Source organism: Pleurodeles waltl, chromosome 6 (genome assembly GCF_031143425.1).
Source record: "Pleurodeles waltl isolate 20211129_DDA chromosome 6, aPleWal1.hap1.20221129, whole genome shotgun sequence".
Classification (NCBI taxonomy): Eukaryota; Metazoa; Chordata; class Amphibia; order Caudata; family Salamandridae; genus Pleurodeles; species Pleurodeles waltl.
The window spans coordinates 311,200,933-311,221,435 of record NC_090445.1 but is presented as its reverse complement, the minus strand read 5'-3'; the positions used below and the strand labels follow the sequence as shown (position 1 = coordinate 311,221,435).

The window sequence follows — 20,503 nt, the reverse complement described above, 5'->3', positions numbered from 1 at the left end:
CCTGCGAGGCCCTCAGGATGCATGATCGCCAAAGACTTGCCCCTCCCATGTTGTTAGTTGTGGGGGAGGAGGTGGGAGTCCACCGCCAGTTCTCTGTATGGCTACCTGGTGTCTTGCAACCACAGAATGCACCTTCCCCCGTAGGTTGTTCCACCTCTTCCTGATGTCATTCCTTGTTCTGGGGTGCTGTCCCATGGCGTTGACCCTGTCCACGACTCTCTGCCATAGCTCCATCTTCCTTGCAATGGATGTATGCTGCACCTGTGATCCAAATAGCTGTGGCTCTACCCAGATGATTTCCTCCACCATGACCCTTAGCTTCTCCTCTGAGAACCTGGGGTGTCTTGGTGGTGCCAGGGGTGTAGTGTGCGTGGTATGTGTGAGGGGTGTGGGGGGAGATGTGTTGGGGCGTGTGCTGTGAGGTGTGTGGATGGTGTATGGGTGATGGTGTTATGTGGCTCTGATTCAGTGGGTGCTCCTGACTTGTCTCTCTCTCAGTTGCCAAAACTTTTATTTCGTTGTAAGGTGTTGTGGGTAATGTGGGTGTGTGTTTTATATTGGATTGGGTGTGTGGGTGTGGTGTGTGTATGTGTCAGGTGTGTGTAGTTTGAATTGTTCAATGTGGTGTAGTTTTGTTAGTGCGTGTGTATTTTGAGCGAGGCGGTGTGTAGCACCAATGGTTTACCGCTGTTGAATGTCCACTGCAGTGATTCGTGGGTCATGATGCTGTGGGCATATTTCTGTTGGCGTAACGGTGTGGGTTTTGGTACTGCCAGTTTATCACTGACCTTTGGTCTGGCGTATTTGTGAGGGTGTCTGTATAGTGGCGGATTTCTCTGTGTGGGTCATAATACCCGTAACGGTATACTGCAGCGGTCACGGTATGATGGCAGGCGTCAGCACGGCGGTCAGCGCCATTTACCGCCAGGGTTGTAATGAGGGCCATAATCTGCATTTCACTATGATGTGTCATTTGTGCATGGTGTGTGTGTGTTACCACAGACAGATAGTATGTGTCTGGTGATTTCCATTTATTTAATTCAAATCTATTTATTAATACTGTATTTAATAATGTTGTTATTGTGTGATTTGACATTTATAAAAATATTGAACATTTTGCTGTGTAAAAATGAAGAGCAACCCATTAAAAAAATGTGAACACTATGGTGGTCATTACAACCCTGGCAGACGGTGTTAAAGCGGTGGTAAGACCGCAAACAGGCGGGCGGTAAAAAAATTGGAATTACGACCGTGGCGGAAACCGCCAACAAAGACAGCCACTTTAATACTCCGACCGCCACGGCGGTACAAACAAACAGCATGGCGGTCACCGCCAACATACAGGCAGAAGACAAAGTACTGCCCACAGTATCACAACCTACCAATCTGCCACCTTTTCCGGGGTGGATTTACCGCAGACAAAAACAAGGCGGACACAGGACTTTGAAGGGAAAACGCTCACCTCTACACACCCCACGAGGAATCCGGACGCCATGGAACCAGAGCTGCACTTCCTGACAGCCATTATCTTCCTGCTCCTCTACCAGGAGCACGAACACAGGCGGCAAAGACAACATGAGTACTGCACCTACGACACAGGGGAGGGGGGAGGGAGAAAACAGGGACACACACACGCAACACCCCCACCCTCACCCACTACAATACACACACCAATACAGCATGATACATTACAATTATACCCCCAACCTCCCCTGGAAGAATGCAAAGACAAAAGCAAATGAGTGTAACCATCGTAATATATTAAAATCAAGTACGCAAAAATATATATATATATACACTATAAACAAAATATACACCAAGCTTAGTAGTCCAGGTAGTGCTCCAATGAAGTCAGTGGCACACAGGGCCATCACAGTATGGGCGAGGCCTACACAAGATCCCCGACCATGACGGAGAGAACACTGCAGGGGCATAAGAGAGCAAGAAAACAGGCACCTCAGGGGGAGGGAAAGGGGGGGCACCTCAGCCGGTTGAGTGCACGATGCCAAATCCATGAGAGGGCCACATGCCCACTGTTCAATCCTGGGGAGTGCAAAGCCACAGTCTCTCAAGTCTCTACAGTGGGTGGTATGCCCACTCTTCCATCCTGGGGAGTGCAAAGCCACAGTCTCTCAAGTCTCTACAGTGGGTGGGTTGCCCACTGCTATATCCTGGGGAGTGCAAAGCCACAGTCTCTCAAGTGGATAACAGTCTCCATTGGTTCTGGAGGGGGCTTTGTGCCCAGAGTGCTTCATCCTGCTAAGGACAGAGGTAGTGGATGACAGTCTCCACTGGTTCTGGAGGGGGCTTTGTGCCCAGAGTGCTTCATCCTGCTAAGGACAGAGGTAGTGGATGACGGTCTCCACTGGTTCTGGAGGGGGCTTTGTGCCCAGAGTGCTTCATCCTGCTCGTGATGGACTCAGTAGTGGTCGTGCCTTTGGCGCTTATGTGCCAGCGGTGCTTGAGGCGGCGGTGCCCTGTTCAGCGGTGCTTGAGGCGGCGGGTTCCTCTGCAATGACTCATCTGCTGGCGGTCCCCTCTAGCCCAGTGGGTCTTGTGCTGGCGGTCCTCTCTAGCCCAGCGGGCTTGTGCTGGCGGTCCGCTCTAGCCCAGCGGGGCTTGTGCTGGCGGTCCTCTCTAGCCCAGTGGGGCTTGTGCTGGCGGTCCTCTCTAGCCCAGCGGGGCTTGTGCTGGCTGTGGCCTCCTGGGCAGCAGGGCAGGTGCTGGCGGTGGCCTCCTGGGCAGCAGGGCAGGTGCTGGCGATGGCCTCCTGGGCAGCGGGGATGATGGCGGTGGCCTCCAGGGCAGCAGGGCAGGTGCTGGCGGTGGCCACCTGGGCAGCGGGGATGATGGCGGTGGCCTCCAGGGCAGCAGGGCAGGTGCTGACGGTGGCCTCCTGGGCAACGGGGATGATGGCGGTCTTCTCCGCCGTGCTGCTCTTCCCAGACTTGCCGGGTTTCTTGTGGCCCTTCCCCACCTTGGAAGGTGTCGCAGCTGACTCCACACTCCCACCGGGACCCCTGGGAGCGGCTTTGGTGGCTGGAATCTTCCCCCTCTCCCGCCGGGCACTGGCCAACTTCTGATGCTTGACATTTGGGGGACTGTCTGTACTGTGGCTCAGTGCCACACTGGCTGCCCTAGTGGCCGGAGCACTCCATATTCCCGTGATTACAGGCACCACTGGTTCCAGAGATGTTGTGGCTGAGGTGCTAGTTCGGGACCTAGGAGACAGATGGGGTGGGGGAGGTGTGGGAAAGAGGTCAAGGTTGGACAGGAAAAGTTTTTGGGAGACACTGGGACGGGTAGCTGGAGGGGGTTTGGGAGTGGAGGAAGAGGTTGTGGTTGTAGGTGTTCATTTGGTAACTTTGGGTGAAGGTGCATTTGCTGGAGGCTGTTGTGAGGTGGATTGCTGTTGGGTGGGTGTGTGCCTGCGTTTGTGTATTTTGGGAGGTGGCGTCACATACACACTGATGTGCCGGGCTGGGCTGGTCATCTATTTCCAGTTGGACAGAGCTGCTGTCATCACCGTGGGCCTCTTCTGTTGGTGGTGTGGACATGTGTGGACCCTCCTGTCCAGTGACGTTGGGTAGGCGTCCTTCAGGGGTATGAAAGGATGTTTATTACATCTGTGTGTGCCCAGGTGTGCAATGGGTGGGTGACCGTGTACCCCAGTGTTTGCATTTTTGTGTGGGACCTTGCGTGATGGTGGTTTATGGGATGTATGGGTGTGTGCAGTGGCCATGCTTTGGTGATGGGTGTCCATGCTTTGGTGTTACATGCAGGGCTTGGTGTTGGTATGGGTGGTTTGTGAAATTGGGACATTTGTGAGGAGTAGGAGTGATGGGGGTGAGGGTGAGGGTGGGTGGGGGTATGTGATGGCATGCAGGTAGGGTGGGGGATGTAATAGTTAAGATTTGACTTAGTCCATTCCGCCATCTACTCCTGCGAGGCCCTCAGGATGCAGAATCGCCAAGACCTGTTCCTCCCATGTTGTTAGTTGTGGAGGAGGAGGTGGGATTCTGCCACCAGTCCGCTGAACCGCATATGGTGTCTTGAGACCACGGAACGCACCTTCCCCCGTAGGTCGTTCCACCTCTTCCTGATGTCATCCCTATTTCTTGGGTGCTGTCCCACTGCATTGACCCTGTCCACTATTCTTCGCCATAGCTTCATCTTCCTAGCTATGGTGGTGTGCTGCACCTGTGCTCCGAATAGCTGTGGCTCTACCCAGACGATTTCCTCCACCATGACCCTGAGCTCCTCCTCAGAGAACCTGGGGTGTCTTTGCCGTGCCATGGGGTGGTGTGGGTGATGTGTGGGGTGGTGTATGTGGTGATAGGTGTGCTGATATGTAGTGGTGTGTTGTGTGAGGTGCGTGGACGTTCTGTTGGTGATGGTATTTTGTGCCTGTGGATGCTTGGTAGTTGTTTGTGGTGTCTCTCTCTGGCCTTCTTTCAGAATTTTTGGTAGTAGGGGTTTGTGGGTGATGTGGGTGTGTTTTTTATATTGTATTGGGTGTGTGGGAGTGGTGTGTGTATGTGTATCAGGTGTGTTAATTTGGACTTGTCCAATGTGGTTGTGTTTTGTAAGAGTGTGTGTATTTTGAGCGCAGCGCTGTGTACCGCCAATGGAATACCACGGTTGAAAGACCGCCGCGTGGATTCATGGGTTGTGATAGTGTGGGCGTATTTCTGTTGGCGTGACGGTGGAGGTTTTGTTTTCGCCAGTTTATCACTGACGTTTGGTGTGGCAGACTTGTGTGGGTGTCTGGATTTTGGCGGATTCCGAGCTGGGGGTCATAATAGCTGTGGCGGATTTCCGTGACCGCGGCGGTGGGTTGGCGGACTTCTGCACGGCGGTAAGCGGCATTTACCGCCAATTTCGTAAAGACCCCCTATATTTCCTACACATCTCACAACTGTATTTGCTTATTCAGCTTAAATAGAGTTTTTTTGGGCAAAAATATATAAATACATTCTGAAACAAAAACACAAATTGTATGTTTAACATAAGGCATGTGTGTATGTTAGTATCCTAAAGCTAATTTTGATAATTACATAACTGAAATGTTGGTAAAATCTGAAAATATAAACAATAGTTGGTTAGAATTAGGGTCCAAAAAGCTAAGTCTTGTAAAGCTTGGTATAAGTGAAGCCAACACATAGATAGTGTGACATTAAAGTCCAAAGTTAGCACTTTGGCATTCTTCCTTTTCTTCTTGGTGTGTTTTTAATGAAGGCATCAGCTAGACCTGCAGAACAATCTCTGGGTAGCAGCTATTGAGGACCAGGATCTTGAAGAGGTGTGGTTATCAGGGACAGCAACAAGTGGCACTGTTAAGTTTTTCATGGGTATGCCACCATGAGATGTTGCAGGGGAAGTGGTGGTAGAAGAAAGTTTTTGGTTGTGAATAATATATTTAAGATTTGTAATTGCTCCTGTTGGTGTCTTAAACCAATCAAATACTATCCCACATTGCTGCATCCCTACATTCAGATTCCTCTCTAGGAGATTATTCTGTATCCTATGGGGTGTAATGTTTTTTATCCAACTGCTCTCTTTGCTGTATTGCCACACCAGTCAGATTGACCATTATTTCACTGGAATTTTGACATTCACCCTCCACCTTCTTCCAAACTGAAGGTTGTATCTTACTAGGTTGGAAACAATCCTGTGATCATTGAGTTGTGCCCATTTGTCTTTCTTGTCTTGCAGTTAATGATGTTGGGGTTCACCTTGAAAGGGGCAAGACTGGGTTGAGAACAGAAAAGCTGGACCTAGGTGGATGTCATCGGTACAATGGTGGTGGTTGGAGGGAACGAAAGGACATTCCTGGATGCAGTAGCATTAATGGAACCTGTGAGAGTGTTGGCAGCAGGACAGACAAACTTGATGGTCCTGGTATATCTACTTGGATGTCTTAAATAGCAGGAGGGCTACTTCTCCCACTGAAGGCATGTGATGTTTCTTCTGCAGATGATGTTGGCAACAGTGCTGGTTCGGAAACGTGTTGTCTTGGAATAGACCCAACATACAAAAAGTAATTCAAGGATGAATATTGTTTTATAATTATTGTGGGGCATGTTGCTGTTCAATACAGAAACGTTGCTGAACAGAATTACACCAAATGTTGTTACAATTTAGAACCTTACTCAGAAAGTGTACATTTTGTAATTTGGTGTAATTACATTCAGCCTTTTTAAAACCATTTGCAGTTAAAGAGGAGCTACCAGAAAGCAAGAAATGGTGAAAACTGATAAAACATTAGAGATATCTGCCCTGTTGGTGCCCAGACATCCTCTTATTGGTCCATTCAAAATGAACAGGTGGATCCTTATTGGCTTTCCCCTACGTAGAGAATATGTTGTGGTAGACATCACTGGCCTCTGGGGCTCAGTCTCTGAGTCCTGAAAAAAAGAAATAATTTGCATTATAAAGGGGATAGGGTGGGGTCTCCCTGATCCCCATGTCCATGTGGGGGGTCCCTTAAGCCAAAATTAAAAACTATATATTTTGGGTTGTGTATCAGCACCTGATACTGCGGTACTGCTAAACCATTCCAAAAGTTGTGAGAAGGGTCTTATTATGCACCAGTCTCTGCAGCAAACTGCTGTTCTGCAGGCAATTGGAAGCTGGACACTTGCAGTGGGGTGAACACATGGCAAACCCATCGCTGCACATGGCTGAAGGCTCTGGGCAGTAGGGGTGTTGTGAGCCCATGGGGGTGGCTGCAAGGTGTTACAAGAAGTCAGTAACAGATGCCAACCTTTGTTATGCACAGCCAAAGGCCATGTGCAGCAAGCACTCGGCCACCAACTGGGGGATGCAATCAGGGCCTGTTTCCGCCCCCCCCCCTCCCTCTGCACATGGCTGAAGGCTATGCACAACAAGGGGGCTTAGCTGAAGGATGCCTGAGGGGTTTAGGTGTATACTGATTTTTGCATATGATCTAAAAACCACCGAAATTCATGAAATAAATAGGGTAAAGTGACATTGTTAGGTATGGAAAAAAAACATATCTTACTTTAAAAAAAAAACACCAGACGTTCACTGTAAAGCAACAGTTAACATGTTACAGTTAAAAGAGAGAAAAAAACATTTTAAAGATTAAAAAGCATTGAAATTTGCTAATTACGGCTTGCTGAGTTACCTATAACTTGTACCCCTGTTGTAGGAGGCAGGCCTGGTTTGTAGTGGGTACCTAAGGTACTTACACCTTATACCAGGTCTAGTTATCCCTTATTAGTGAAATGTAGACAGTGTCTAGAACCCAGGCTCTCTAGGGGTAGTGTGGATGAGCAGCCAAGGCCTAACTAGGAGGCATGCAAAGCTCATGCAATACCACTGTAGTCACACACACACATGAAAGTAAATACTCAGGGGCATATTTATACTCTGTTTGCGCCAGATTTGAATAATTTTTTTTAACGCAAATCCGGAACAACCTTAACTCCATATTTATATTTTGGCGCTAGACATGTCTACTGCCAAAATATTAGAGTTAGAGTCATTTTTTGCCTGTGGAAAACTACCTTGCGTCAATGAGATGCAAGGTAGGCGTTCCCGGGCAAAACATTACTCTAATGCCTAGGTGCCTTATTCATCCTCCCATGCAAAAATCACACACGGGATGGAGGTGGGCCTAAATATTGGTGCTAAGTTTGCTTAGCACCATTATGTAACGTCTGGGTCAGCGCAGGCATTGGAGGACCTGTGGGCCTATTTCCATGGTGCAACACCATGGAATAAGCCAACTGGTGCCCTCCCCGAGCCCCAGGGATACCCCCACCCACACCAAAGGGGCAGTGGAGGATGGAGTTCCCCATCCCAGGTAAGTATTGGTAAGTAAAGGTAAGTATTTATTTTTAATGGCCATGGGGGGCCTAACTTGGGCACCCCTACATGGCACTGTGCCCAATGGCCATGCCCAGGGGACTTAGTTCCCCTGTGCATTGCCATTGGGCTGGGTGGCATGACTCCTGTCTTTACTTAGACAGGAGTCATGTTCATGGGGGTTGTGCGTCTAACAATAGCGCTAGTCAGGTCATTATTTTGATTCTAACCTGACTAGCGACATTCTTTTACGCACAACCTCAGTTTGCCCCATGCCTCCCCTACCCGTTAGAGTCATGTATTTTGCCGCTAACCGGGCCTTAGTGCCGGCTTGCGACATTCCTTAAATATGGCATCCGGCTGGCGTCCTGGAATAGAGCTAGCTGGTGCTATACTTTTTTACTCAAACCTGCACTAACGCAGGTTTGTGTCAAAAAGTATAAATCATTCCGTCAGTGTTAAAAAAATGAAGGCGCTTTTATTTGGTGACACAAATGCCCAAAATACCATAGAGTCTATACTCCCTTAGGAGGTAGGTAATACACAAATTATATACACTAGTATGCAAAAATATACTAGGAAAGTGGAATGCGAAAATCGGTTTCCCACCTAGGCAAGTGTGTAGAGGGGCACTGGGAGTATTAGAAAACACCAAAGGTAAGTAATAGAACCTACCCCAGAGCCCAGGATAGCAGCAGTAAATCACAGTAACTTTCCTAGAACACACAAGAACACGAGAAAGAAGATATTGCAAGAACCAGAAGAGACTGCAAGGCACCAATGATGGATTCCTGGACCTGAAGACCTGTAGAAGAAGAGGACCAAGTCCAAGAAGCACTGAAGAGTCCAGGGAGAACAGGAGCCCCTGCTAACCCGGATCAAGGTGCAAAACAAAAACCACTGGTGAAGAACAACAGTCAGTACTACACCCAAGAAGACAGATGCGGGCTCCTGGCTGGTGCAGAAGATGTCCCATGCCAGATGGATGATTGCACTCTGGTTTGTGTCGCTGGATTCCACCAACAAGCCTTGGCACATGCAAAGCTGACAATTAGTGAAAATTACGGCAGCCCGGGACCAGGAGGGACCTGGTGGACTCCACTCAGGAGGGGGAGTTAGCGGGAACACTCAGCAACTCAGAGAGCCCTCAGAAGACCAGGCAGCGTGCACAAGAGACCCACAGCACGGGAACAAAGAAAGTGCAAAAGGAGGCCCATGCAGATCTACACAAAGGGATCTCACGCCACCGAAGAACCATGAAGGAAGCTGTGCGTTGCAGGAAGGAGTGCTGGGGGCACAAAGAGGTTTGTGGAAGAATGGCAACATGCCTTGGCAACTGCAAAACACGTGGTGCACGGGGAATTGTCTTCAGTGGGGAGGGAATCTCTTACCTTCATTTGGGAAGATGGATGTCAGAAACGTAGGGACCACTTCAGTCCACCACCCGTGATGCTGGATCCACACACTTCATCAGGAGAGGGGACCCAAGCTACCAGTCGTCTCTGCAGAGGGGTGCCTGCTGATGCAGGGGAGTGACTCCTTCACTCGAAGGGAGATTCCTTCATTCTTCTGGTGCAGGCTGAAGACAGGCTGTCCTCTGAGGATGCACGACTGGGAAATGGTTGCAGTTGCTGGCTGGAGCTGAAGATACAATGTTGCATAAGTCATCTTTGCTTCTTTGTGCAGTTGTAGAGTTCCCAGAGGGTCTAGATGCAGTTTCTTCAGAAAGAAGGTGAGATAAAGGATGCAGAAGATTCCTGCTGGAGTCTTGCAATCCGAATCTGAAGAACAACCCAAGAGAGAGACCCTAAATAGCCCTGAAACAGGGAGTTGTCAGCTAAACAGGTAAGCACCTATCAGGGGAGGGCTCTGACATCACCTGCTGGCAATGGCCACTCAGATGCTCCCAGAGTGACCTGCCAACTTGGAATCCATGATTGCAAAACCCAGGGACCCCCTGGAGGAGCTCTGAGCACCACCCCTGGGGTGGTGATGGACAGCGGAGAGTCACTCCACTTTCCTTTGTCCAGTTTTGCCCCAGAGTAGGGACTGGGGGTCCCTGAACTAATGTAGACTTGATTATGCAAGGAGGACGCCACCTGTGCCCTTTCCAGGGGCTTGGGGAGGCTACCCCTCCCAAGCCTGTAACACCTATTTCCAAAGTAAGAGGGTGTATCACCTCTCTCCCAAAGGAAATCCTTTGTTCTGCCTTCCTGTGCTTGAGCTGCTCAAGCAACAGGAGGGCAGAAACCTGTCTGTGAGGTGGCAGCACCTGGGGTTGCCTGGAAAACATCAGACGGCTGTAATCGCAATACTGGGGGTCTTAGGAGCACCCAGAGTGGCTCCTAAGTCCCCCAGAGCTCCACAAATCATAGGCGTCAACAAGAATGCCTGATGTTGTCTTAAGATTTTTCACATCATTGTTTAAAATCAGACAGCAGAACTGTTACAAACTAATGTTTTTGAGCCGTAAATAGAAGCCGACCACATTGATGATGGCTTTAAAGGAATAAGCGAAGAAGTGGAAGAAAACCATGTTTTGTGAGTTACATAACAACAAAAGGAAACTTCTGCTACACATTATTATGGGCCACACAGTTTATAACAAGTGCAAAAGTAGAGAGCTGATCACTTCAATGAATAGGATTGGTGTATCATTAAGTTATATACGGGAACTTGTCAGCAGCTCATGCTGTAAAATTTTGTGAATCTGACAGCACACCACTTCAAGTTACTTTACCAGAAAAGGATTTACTGTTTCTGCTCTTGATCATTTTGATTTTAAAGACAGCTTTTCTTTGTCAAGAACATCCAGTACACAGGATACTGCCATAGTGCTTTTTCAAGACTTTACCAATGAAGTAGCTGCTGGAAGACAAGCTGTATCAACTGTAGGAAGAAAGAAAGTAAGCAGTAAACTTATAACCCAACTGCCTTGCCAACGTGTGCAACATCACTATAAGCCATCAACACGTCCTAGTCTACCTGAAAGTTTCAAAGTGGCTGAGGAAATGGATCTTCTCCTACCTGGTGGTGCGGTGGGCAAAGCTGATGTAACTGAATTCATCATATCACTTTTTTGTGAGGACTGAAGGATGAAGAAAAGCCAGTTCCTCTGTGGGAGAGAATTTATGCTCGTATCTCACAGAGTACTGTCCCACTGAGGAAGGTTAGGTTTTTACAACTAATACCATCTCCAGTCACAAACTACGCAGCAGTATACACAGCTCTAAATACTTTCCAAAATGTGTATGCTCAGCTTGAAGACCAGTCTATTCTGCCAATTTTCTGTGATGAAGGTGTTTTCTATATTGTAGTTGACATTTCTATGAGCAGTCCAGTAGAATGTGATAATCTTGATCCAATGATGGGTATTTTCCACATGACAAAAGTTGTGTTGCAGTGTGCAGCAAGTAATCTGAGTGGATGGAACATAAACAATGCACTTTTGAGGCTGAAATCTTTGGAAGTTAAACTTTCCAGTCAGTATTGAGCGGAACTTCTAATGTTTGTTCGTTACAAGGCATGTTCATCATATCTGAGGCTATAGAAACATTGTGTTGGAATGCTTTCTGGAATGAGAATGACAAATTAGGTTCTACATATCCTATCTCAGAAATGAACAAGGCACAGGGTATACTTCGTTCAAAAGACATAATGAAAAGCCAGGCAATGTTCTTTGAAAGTACTGAGAAAATGTGTTTCACATGATAGCTCTAGTGAAAAACGTGGTACATGATGTTCTGGAAGGTGAACTATGAAAATGTGTCTAAAACAGGAGTGCTAAGCATTATTTTTTCATATTCAGATCATAAACATCGTTTGGCATATACATAAAATGATTAAAAGCCATTATTATTTGTTTAATTTCTATGTATGTCTCTTCCTCCTCCATTATAGCTGCCCTTTTGAAAAATGGAGGAAGGGTTGCTCTGAGGAGTCACTTTTCTGTCTCTGTAATACTACTTGACCCCAAAAACCTATGTTTTGATGCCAAAATGAAGTATATATGAGTTATTTTCTGTTTCAAGTTTCCATAAGACTACTTGATCCCAAAAAACCTATACTGTGACACCAAAATGAAGTAAAAAGGTCTCAAGGTTCCTGCAGTATTACATCATCACTGCAACACATCTGCCGTTTTTAAAAATGCTGTCCCAAAACAATTGCCCTGTATTACCAATGTCTACCCAAGCTAAATTGCTTCTCTAATGATACAAAAACACAAGTCAAAAATGAAAATCTACGGACAATTTTTTTATGCAGGTACATCAAGGGGCCATGACTAATAGCTTTTAACCGCCTGTAGTTCACTATGTATGCTGTTATAGCTTGCATAGCACTTTCACTCCTTGTTGTGACATCATTGCACTTACTTCATCGGGCTTTTTGTGCTTAAATGTTGTAGCCAAAGTTTTAAAGTGACTGTTGGTGATTGTTTGTGTGATTTTAGTAGGGGATGTATTCCGTGTTTAAAGGTGACTCATGAGAGTTAGTGTGGTGGGTTGTGTGAATCAGCTTGGAATATAAAACGGAAAAAAACAGCACACTTCATACCCAAGCCTAAATTAGCTTCACACCAGGCTCAAACACTGTAATTCTGGGACTCTGGAGTCGTTTATATATGTTAATTCATATGTAAGGATTTTTGCATGCCTCTTCATGTTGCCAAGGTCACACAAATCAGAGAGTTGACCCCAAAAGGCCTAATGTTGTACCAATTGTGCAACATTGAAAACTGATTTCGTAGTGTGCGCCACACTAATAGCATCACACACATGTGTCCCCTTCCAGCACTATATATTATTGAAGTGCTCAAATGCGGGGACAGTAAAGTCCCTTGAATATTGCAGAACGGGGGGTGGAGATTGTGGGTCCTATCAGATGCCTCTGAAATAAAAAACACAGCAGTTTACAGCAGGATACAGCTTCGCTTCCAATGCTTGCTGTGCATATGCAAATGGGCATGCAAATGCGGTTGCCCTAATCCCAAACCTGGATCCTGCCAGGGGGCCAAGAACTGTTGCCAAGAGAGGAACTCCCTAGTTAGTCTGGGCACCTAAGTGGGCAAGTGTAAGCATAGTCTGTGTAAAGAATGCAGTGCTCTTCGAAGAGGCAGGTTTCTACTTCTTTTCTGGAGTGCTGCAGTTTTGCCTGCTCAGAGGGCTGTGGCCATCTCCCTACCCAAATGAGTGAGTATCTGCATTTCACTAATTTAGCAATGTTGTCGTGGTTGCTGTGTTGTGGCTCCCACCCACCTGTAATGAGCAACGTTACCCATGCGATCCACCTGTTTGCTTGCAATACATCCACCTGCTCTGTGACCAGTATGGGTGCTGGTGGCTAAATTTCACAAACCTTTACAGACACACTTGGGTGCTGATCCCTGGATTATCAATCCATCCACCTGCTTAAGATCCCCATCGGTGCTTCTGCCTGGTTTATATCTACCTGCATAGCCATGCCCGATGAGTGTTGCTGCCTGGTTTCATCACTAGCCTGCCCCAGGTTACTTGATGCCACAGTTCGCTTCCTGATACTTCTCTCCCCCTCCCCCACCTTCAGTGCTGCCTACACTGTGGTGACAAAATGCACCCACACTGTTTTGGGGAAGGGGTGTGTTTTCTTGATGTGAAACGCTGCAAACAGCTTTGTATGATGCTATTAGGAAGTTACTATTGGAAGATGGGAAGAACGTTATCATCATTACATTTTCTATGTTTTCAAAAACAATACATGCACTTTTTGGTCAGGCCTAATTGCCTTTTCCAGGAATGGGTTGCTCTGTGTGACCTTGGGCAGTAAATCGCAGTGGCGCTCAATCTGCGGTAGTTGTAGCATGTTTCTGTCTAAATCTCCTTGGCATTTCCCTGCATCTGCTGTATGGGAACATAAGCTTGCCGTCCTGAGATGTCAGCTGGTGGATCTCTACCCCTGCCCCTCCCTCCAGTCAGAGTAACAATAAATTGTGTTCTAGTATTTTGCGGGAAAGACACAAAACCTAGTAAGAAATTAGAGGTGAGTGCTAGTAAAGTTTGGCAACACAGCGATTGGCGGAGTTTTTGCCAAACTCCATGCTCCAAGCAGCACACGGAATGGCAAAACTCTGCGAACTACGTTGGCAGAGCAGTTTTTACCATCCATCCCTAATTCTATTATAATGTATCTCCTATAGGCATTTGATACTTTGATGTTCCATTTCTTTTCTGTTTACAGAATACAGTAGATATGACTTTTGTTTATTCCAAAGTGATAATGGCCATTTCATCTTGTTGTGTATATTCCAATCTTCTAATTCTTAAAATGTTGATGCCACAAACTTTGACCCTCCCTCCTCCGTCACCTCCTGCAGCCTTGCCCTGCTGAACTTAACCTTTTCAGACATTTTTCTTCACGAATTCTTTAAGTCCAATGGTAAGCCCTGACCAGATCCAATCCACTTCTTTTTTCCGAACTGTGCTCCATTGACGTCGGACTGGAGCTTTGACTTTGACCCGGTGTTGGGCAACTAGATATTCAAGGTTGACGCATTGATCTTTTAGTCTCTAGTTTTACTTAAAACTTAAAAAAATCATAATTCTGGTACTACTGATTGGACTTTTGTCATTTTGGTGTCAAATAATTTATTAAAGTGCACTCTATTTTTCTAAATTGGCCTGGGATTTTTCTTGTATTGTGTTTTCACTATATTACTGTTTGTGTGCTTCATAAATACTTTACACATTGCCTCTAAGTAAAACTTGGGTGCTTTCTGTGCCTGGCTACCCAGGGTTAAGTAGGGATTAAATTAGTGACTTTTTGTGGTTCACCCTTCAAGGGATTGTGGCTGTTACCTGACCAGGACTAAAACCCTGGTCAATCAATGTAGGAGGCTGGACTGGCTTGTAGTGAGTACCAAGGGGTACTTACACCTTGCACCAGGCCCAGTTATCCCTTATTAGTGTATAGGGTGTCTAGCATCATAGGCTGATAGATAATGGTATCTTAGCAGAGCAGCTTAGGCTGAACTAGGAGACGAATGAAGCTCCTACAGTACCACTTATTGTATGCACAATATCATAAGAAAACACAATACACAGTTATACTAAAAATAAAGGTACTTTATTTTTATGACAATATGCCAAAGTATCTTAGAGTGTACCCTCAGTGAGAGGATAGGAAATATACACAAGATATATGTACACAATACCAAAAATATGCAGTATAGTCTTAGAAAACAGTGCAAACAATGTATAGTTACAATAGGATGCAATGGGGACACATAGGGATAGGGGCAACACAAACCATATACTCCAAAAGTGGAATGCGAACCACGAATGGACCCCAAACCTATGTGACCTTGTAGAGGGTCGCTGGGACTATTAGAAAATAGTAAGAGTTAGAAAAATAACCCTCCCCAAGACCCTGAAAAGTGAGTGCAAAGTGCACTAAAGTTCCCCCAAGGACATAGAAGTCGTGATAGAGGAATAATGCAGGAAAGACACAAACCAACAATGCAACAACAATGGATTTCCAATCTTGGGTACCTGGGGAACAAGGGGACCAAGTCCAAAAGTCACAAGCAAGTCGGAGATGGGCAGATGCCCAGGAAATGCCAGCTGTGGGTGCAAAGAAGCTTCTACTGGACAGAAGAAGCTGAGGTTTCTGCAAGAACGAAAAGGCCTAGAGACTTCCCCTTTGGTGGACGGATCCCTCTCGCCGTAAAGAGTCGTGCAGAAGTATTTTCCTGCCGAAAGAACGCCAACAAGCCTTGCTAGCTGCAAATCGTGTGGTTAGCGTTTTTGGACGCTGATGTGGCCCAGGAGGGACCAGGAGGTCGCAAATTGGACCAGGAGGTAGAGGGGACGTCGAGCAAGACAAGGAGCCCTCTTAGCAGCAGGTAGCACCCGGAGAAGTGCCAAAAACAGGCACTACGAGGATGCGTGAAACGGTGCTCACCCGAAGTCGCACAAAGGAGTCCCACGTCGCCGGAGACCAACTTAGAAAGTCATGCAATGCAGGTTACAGTGCCATGGACCCAGGCTTGGCTGTGCACAAAGGATTTCCGCCGGAAGTGCACAGGGGCCGGAATAGCTGGAAAAGTCGTGGTTCCCAGCAATGCAGTCTAGCGAGGTGAGGCAAGGACTTACCTCCACCAAACTTGGACTGAAGAGTCACTGGACTGTGGGAGTCACTTGGACAGAGTTGCTGGATTCGAGGGACCTCGCTCGTCATGCTGAGAGGAGACCCAAGGGACCGGTAATGCAGCTTTTTGGTGCCTGCGGTTGCAGGGGGAAGATTCCGTCGACCCACGGGAGATTTCTTCAGAGCTTCTAGTGCAGAGAGGAGGCAGACTACCCCCACAGCATGCACCACCAGGAAAACAGTCGAGAAGGTGGCAGGATCAGCGTTACAGAGTTGCAGTAGTCGTCTTTGCTACTATGTTGCAGTTTTGCAGGCTTCCAGCGTGGTCAGCAGTCGATTCCTTGGCAGAAGGTGAAGAGAGAGATGCAGAGGAACTCGGATGAGCTCTTGCATTCGTTATCTAAAGTTTCCCCAGAGACAGAGACCCTAAATAGCCAGAAAAGAGGGTTTGGCTACCTAGGAGAGAGTATAGGCTAGCAACACCTGAAGGAGCCTATCAGAAGGAGTCTCTGACGTCACCTGGTGGCACTGGCCACTCAGAGCAGTCCAGTGTGCCAGCAGCACCTCTGTTTCCAAGATGGCAGAGGTCTGGAGCACACTGAAGGAGCTCTGGACACCTCCCAGGGGAGGTGCAGGTCAGGGGAGTGGTCACTCCCCTTTCCTTTGTCCAGTTTCGCACCAGAGCAGGGCTAAGGGGTCCCCTGAACCGGTGTAGACTGGCTTATGCAGAATTGGGCACATCTGTGCCCAAGAAAGCATTTCCAGAGGCTGGGGGAGGCTACTCCTCCCCTGCCTTCACACCATTTTCCAAAGGGAGAGGGTGTAACACCCTCTCTCAGAGGAAGTCCTTTGTTCTGCCATCCTGGGCCAGGCCTGGCTGGACCCCAGGAGGGCAGATGCCTGTCTGAGGGGTTGGCAGCAGCAGCAGCTGCAGTGAAACCCCAGGAAGGGCAGTTTGGCAGTACCAGGGTCTGTGCTACAGACCACTGGGATCATGGAATTGTGCCAACTATGCCAGGATGGCATAGAGGGGGCAATTCCATGATCATAGACATGTTACATGGCCATATTCAGAGTTACCATTGTGAAGCTACATATAGGTAGTGAACTATATGTAGTGCACGCGTGTAATGGTATCCCCGCACTCACAAAGTCCGGGGAATTGGCCCTGAACAATGTGGGGGCACCTTGGCTAGTGCCAGGGTTCCCTCACACTAAGTAACTTTGCACCTAACCTTTACCAGGTAAAGGTTAGACATATAGGTGACTTATAAGTTACTTAAGTGCAGTGTAAAATGGCTGTGAAATAACGTGGACGTTATTTCACTGAGGCTGCAGTGGCAGGCCTGTGTAAGAATTGTCAGAGCTCCCTATGGGTGGCAAAAGAAATGCTGCAGCCCATAGGGATCTCCTGGAACCCCAATACCCTGGGTACCTCAGTACCATATACTAGTGAATTATAAGGGTGTTCCAGTAAGCCAATGTAAATTGGTAAAATTGGTCACTAGCCTGTCAGTGACAATTTGAAAGAAATGAGAGAGCATAACCACTGAGGTTCTGATTAGCAGAGCCTCAGTGAGACAGTTAGTCACTACACAGGTAACACATTCAGGCACACTTATGAGCACTGGGGCCCTGGAGAACAGGGTCCCAGTGACACATACAACTAAAACAACATATATACAGTGAAAAATGGGGGTAACATGCCAGGCAAGATGGTACTTTCCTACACAACCCCCCCAAACGAAGGACAATAAGACTAGCCATGACCTGATGAGTCTTCATTGTCTAAGTGGAAATATCTGGAGAGTCCATCTGCATTGGAGTGGCTACTCCCAGGTCTATGTTCCACTGTATAGTCCATTCCCTGTAGGGATATGGACCACCTCAACAATTTAGGATTTTCACCTTTCATTTGTTTTAGCCAAAGTAGAGGTTTGTGGTCTGTCTGAACAATGAAGTGAGTGCCAAACAGGTATGGCCCCAACTTCTTCAGTGCCCAGACCACAGCAAAGGCCTCCCTCTCAATGGCAGACCAACGCTTTTCTCTAGGGGTCAACCTCCTACTAATAAAAGCAACAGGTTGATCCTGGCCCTCAGAATTAAGTTGTGATAGGACTGCCCCTACTCCTAATTCAGATGCATCAGTTTGGACATAGAATTTTTTAGAGTAACAAGGGCTTTTCAGGACAGGTGCAGAGCACATGGCCTTCTTCAGCTCCTCAAAAGCTTTCTGACAGTTTGCTGTCCATAATACCTTTTTTGGCATTTTCTTGGATGTGAGGTCATTAAGAGGGGCTGCAATGGAGCCATAATTCTTAATGAACCTCCTGTAATACCCAGTGAGGCCTAGGAAGGCTCTCACCTGAGTCTGAGTGGTAGGGGGAACCCAATCAATAATTGTTTGGATTTTCCCCTGTAGTGGTGCAATCTGTTCCCCACCAACAAGGTGTCCCAGATAAACCACCTTACCCTGCCCTATCTGGCACTTTGAAGCCTTGATAGTGAGGCCTGCCTTTTGCAGGGCCTCCAAAACTTTCCATAGGTGGACCAGGTGATCATCCCAGCTGGAGCTAAATACAGCAATATCGTCCAAATATGCTGCACTGAAAGCTTCCAGCCCTTGCAGGACTGTGTTCACCAACCTCTGAAAAGTGGCAGGTGCATTGTTCAATCCAAAAGGCATTACAGTGAACTGGTAATGTCCTCCAATGGTTGAAAATGCAGTTTTAGGTTTAGCATCTTCTGATAATTTGATCTGCCAATACCCTGCAGTCAAATCAAAAGTGCTTAGATACTTGGCAGATGCCAGTGTATCTATGAGCTCATCTGCCCTGGGTATAGGGTGAGCATCAGTTTTGGTTACCTGGTTGAGACCTCTGTAGTCTACACAAAACCGCATTTCCTTCTTTCCATCCTTGGAATGAGGTTTTGGTACAAGTACCACAGGAGAAGCCCATGGACTTTCAGAGTGCTCAACCACTCCCAGTTCTAACATTTTCTGCACCTCTTGCTTTATGCAGTCTCTGACATGGTCAGGCTGCCTATAGATCTTACTTTTGACAGGCAAGCTGTCTCCAGTATCTATAGTGTACTCACACCAAGAAGTGGTACCTGGCACAGTAGAGAAGAGTTCAGAAAACTGACCCAGGAGATTTATGCAATGGTCTTTCTGCTCAGCAGTAAGACAATCAGCCAAAACTACACCTTCAACAAGAGCATCTTGTTCTGTGGAAGAGAAGAGATCAGGTAGAGGATCACTGTCTTCTTCCTGTCCCTCATCAGTTGCCATGGCAGGGTGAGATCAGCCCTGTCATAGTAGGGTTTCAGGCGGTTGACATGGAGCACCCTAAGGGGACTCCTGGCAGTGCCTAAGTCAACTAAATAGGTGACTTCTCCCTTCTTTTCAACAATTGTGTGGGGTCCACTCCATTTATCTTGGAGTGCTCTTGGGGCCACAGGCTCCAAGACCCACACTTTCTGCCCTGGTTGGTACTGAACCAAAACAGCCTTCTGGTCATGCCACTGCTTCTGGAGCTCTTGGCTGGCCTGAAGGTTCTTACTGGCCTTTTTCATATACTCAGCCATCCTTGATCTGAGGCCAAGTACATAATCCACAATATCTTGCTTAGGAGCTTTTAAAGGTTGTTCCCAACCCTCATTTACAAGTGTGAGTGGACCCCTAACAGGGTGTCCAAAAAGAAGTTCAAAGGGGCTGAAGCCCACTCCTTTCTGGGGTACCTCCCTGTAGGCAAAAAGGAGGCATGGTAGAAGGATATCCCATCTCCAGCGGAGTTTTTCAGGGAGACCCATAATCATGCCTTTGAGAGTTTTATTAAATCTCTCCACCAGTCCATTTGTTTGTGGATGATAGGGTGTAGTGAACTTATAAGTCACACCACACTCCTTCCACATGGCCTTTAAGTATGCAGACATGAAATTGCTTCCTCTCTCTGATACTACTTCCTTTGGGAAGCCCACCCTGGAAAATATTCCCAGGAGGGCCTTTGCCACTGGAGGTGCTGTAGTGGTCCTTAAAGGAATTGCTTCAGGATATCTTGTGGCATGGTCCACTACCACCAAGATAAACCTATTGCCTGAAGCAGTAGGAGGGTCAAGGGGGCCAACGATGTCAACCCCTACCCTTTCAAAGGGAACCCCAACCACAGGCAGTGGGATAAGGGGTGCCTTTGGAGTGCCACCTGTCTTGCCACTGCCTTGACAGGTTTCACAGGACTTACAAAATTCCTTTGTGTCCTCAGACATCCTAGGCCAATGAAACACCGGAACAAGCCTGTCCCAAGTTTTCATTTGCCCCAGATGTCCAGCTAGGGGAATGTCGTGGGCAAGAGTTAGGAGGAACTTTCTGTACTCCTGAGGAATCACTAACCTCCTGGCAGTTCCAGGTTTAGGATCCCTTGCTTCAGTGTACAAGAGGTTGTCCTCCCAGTAAACTCTGTGAGAGTCACTGACATCTCCATTAGCCTGTTTGACAGCTTGCTGTCTTAGACCCTCTAGTGTGGGACAGGTTTGCTGTGCCACACTC

General features: G+C 47.3%; 1 protein-coding gene across 1 annotated transcript in view; it reads left to right on the top strand.

Moving 5' to 3' along the window:
- The first annotated feature begins 1,493 nt into the window (after positions 1–1,493).
- Positions 1,494–20,503, top strand: part of LOC138301550 (olfactory receptor 11L1-like) — a 53,243-nt gene continuing 34,233 nt past the window's right edge. The window contains exons 1-4 of the mRNA XM_069242068.1: positions 1,494–1,579; positions 5,239–5,351; positions 5,716–5,901; positions 9,520–9,565. Coding sequence (XP_069098169.1) covers positions 1,494–1,579; positions 5,239–5,351; positions 5,716–5,901; positions 9,520–9,565 — 431 coding nt within the window. The remainder of the gene's footprint in view (positions 1,580–5,238; positions 5,352–5,715; positions 5,902–9,519; positions 9,566–20,503) is intronic.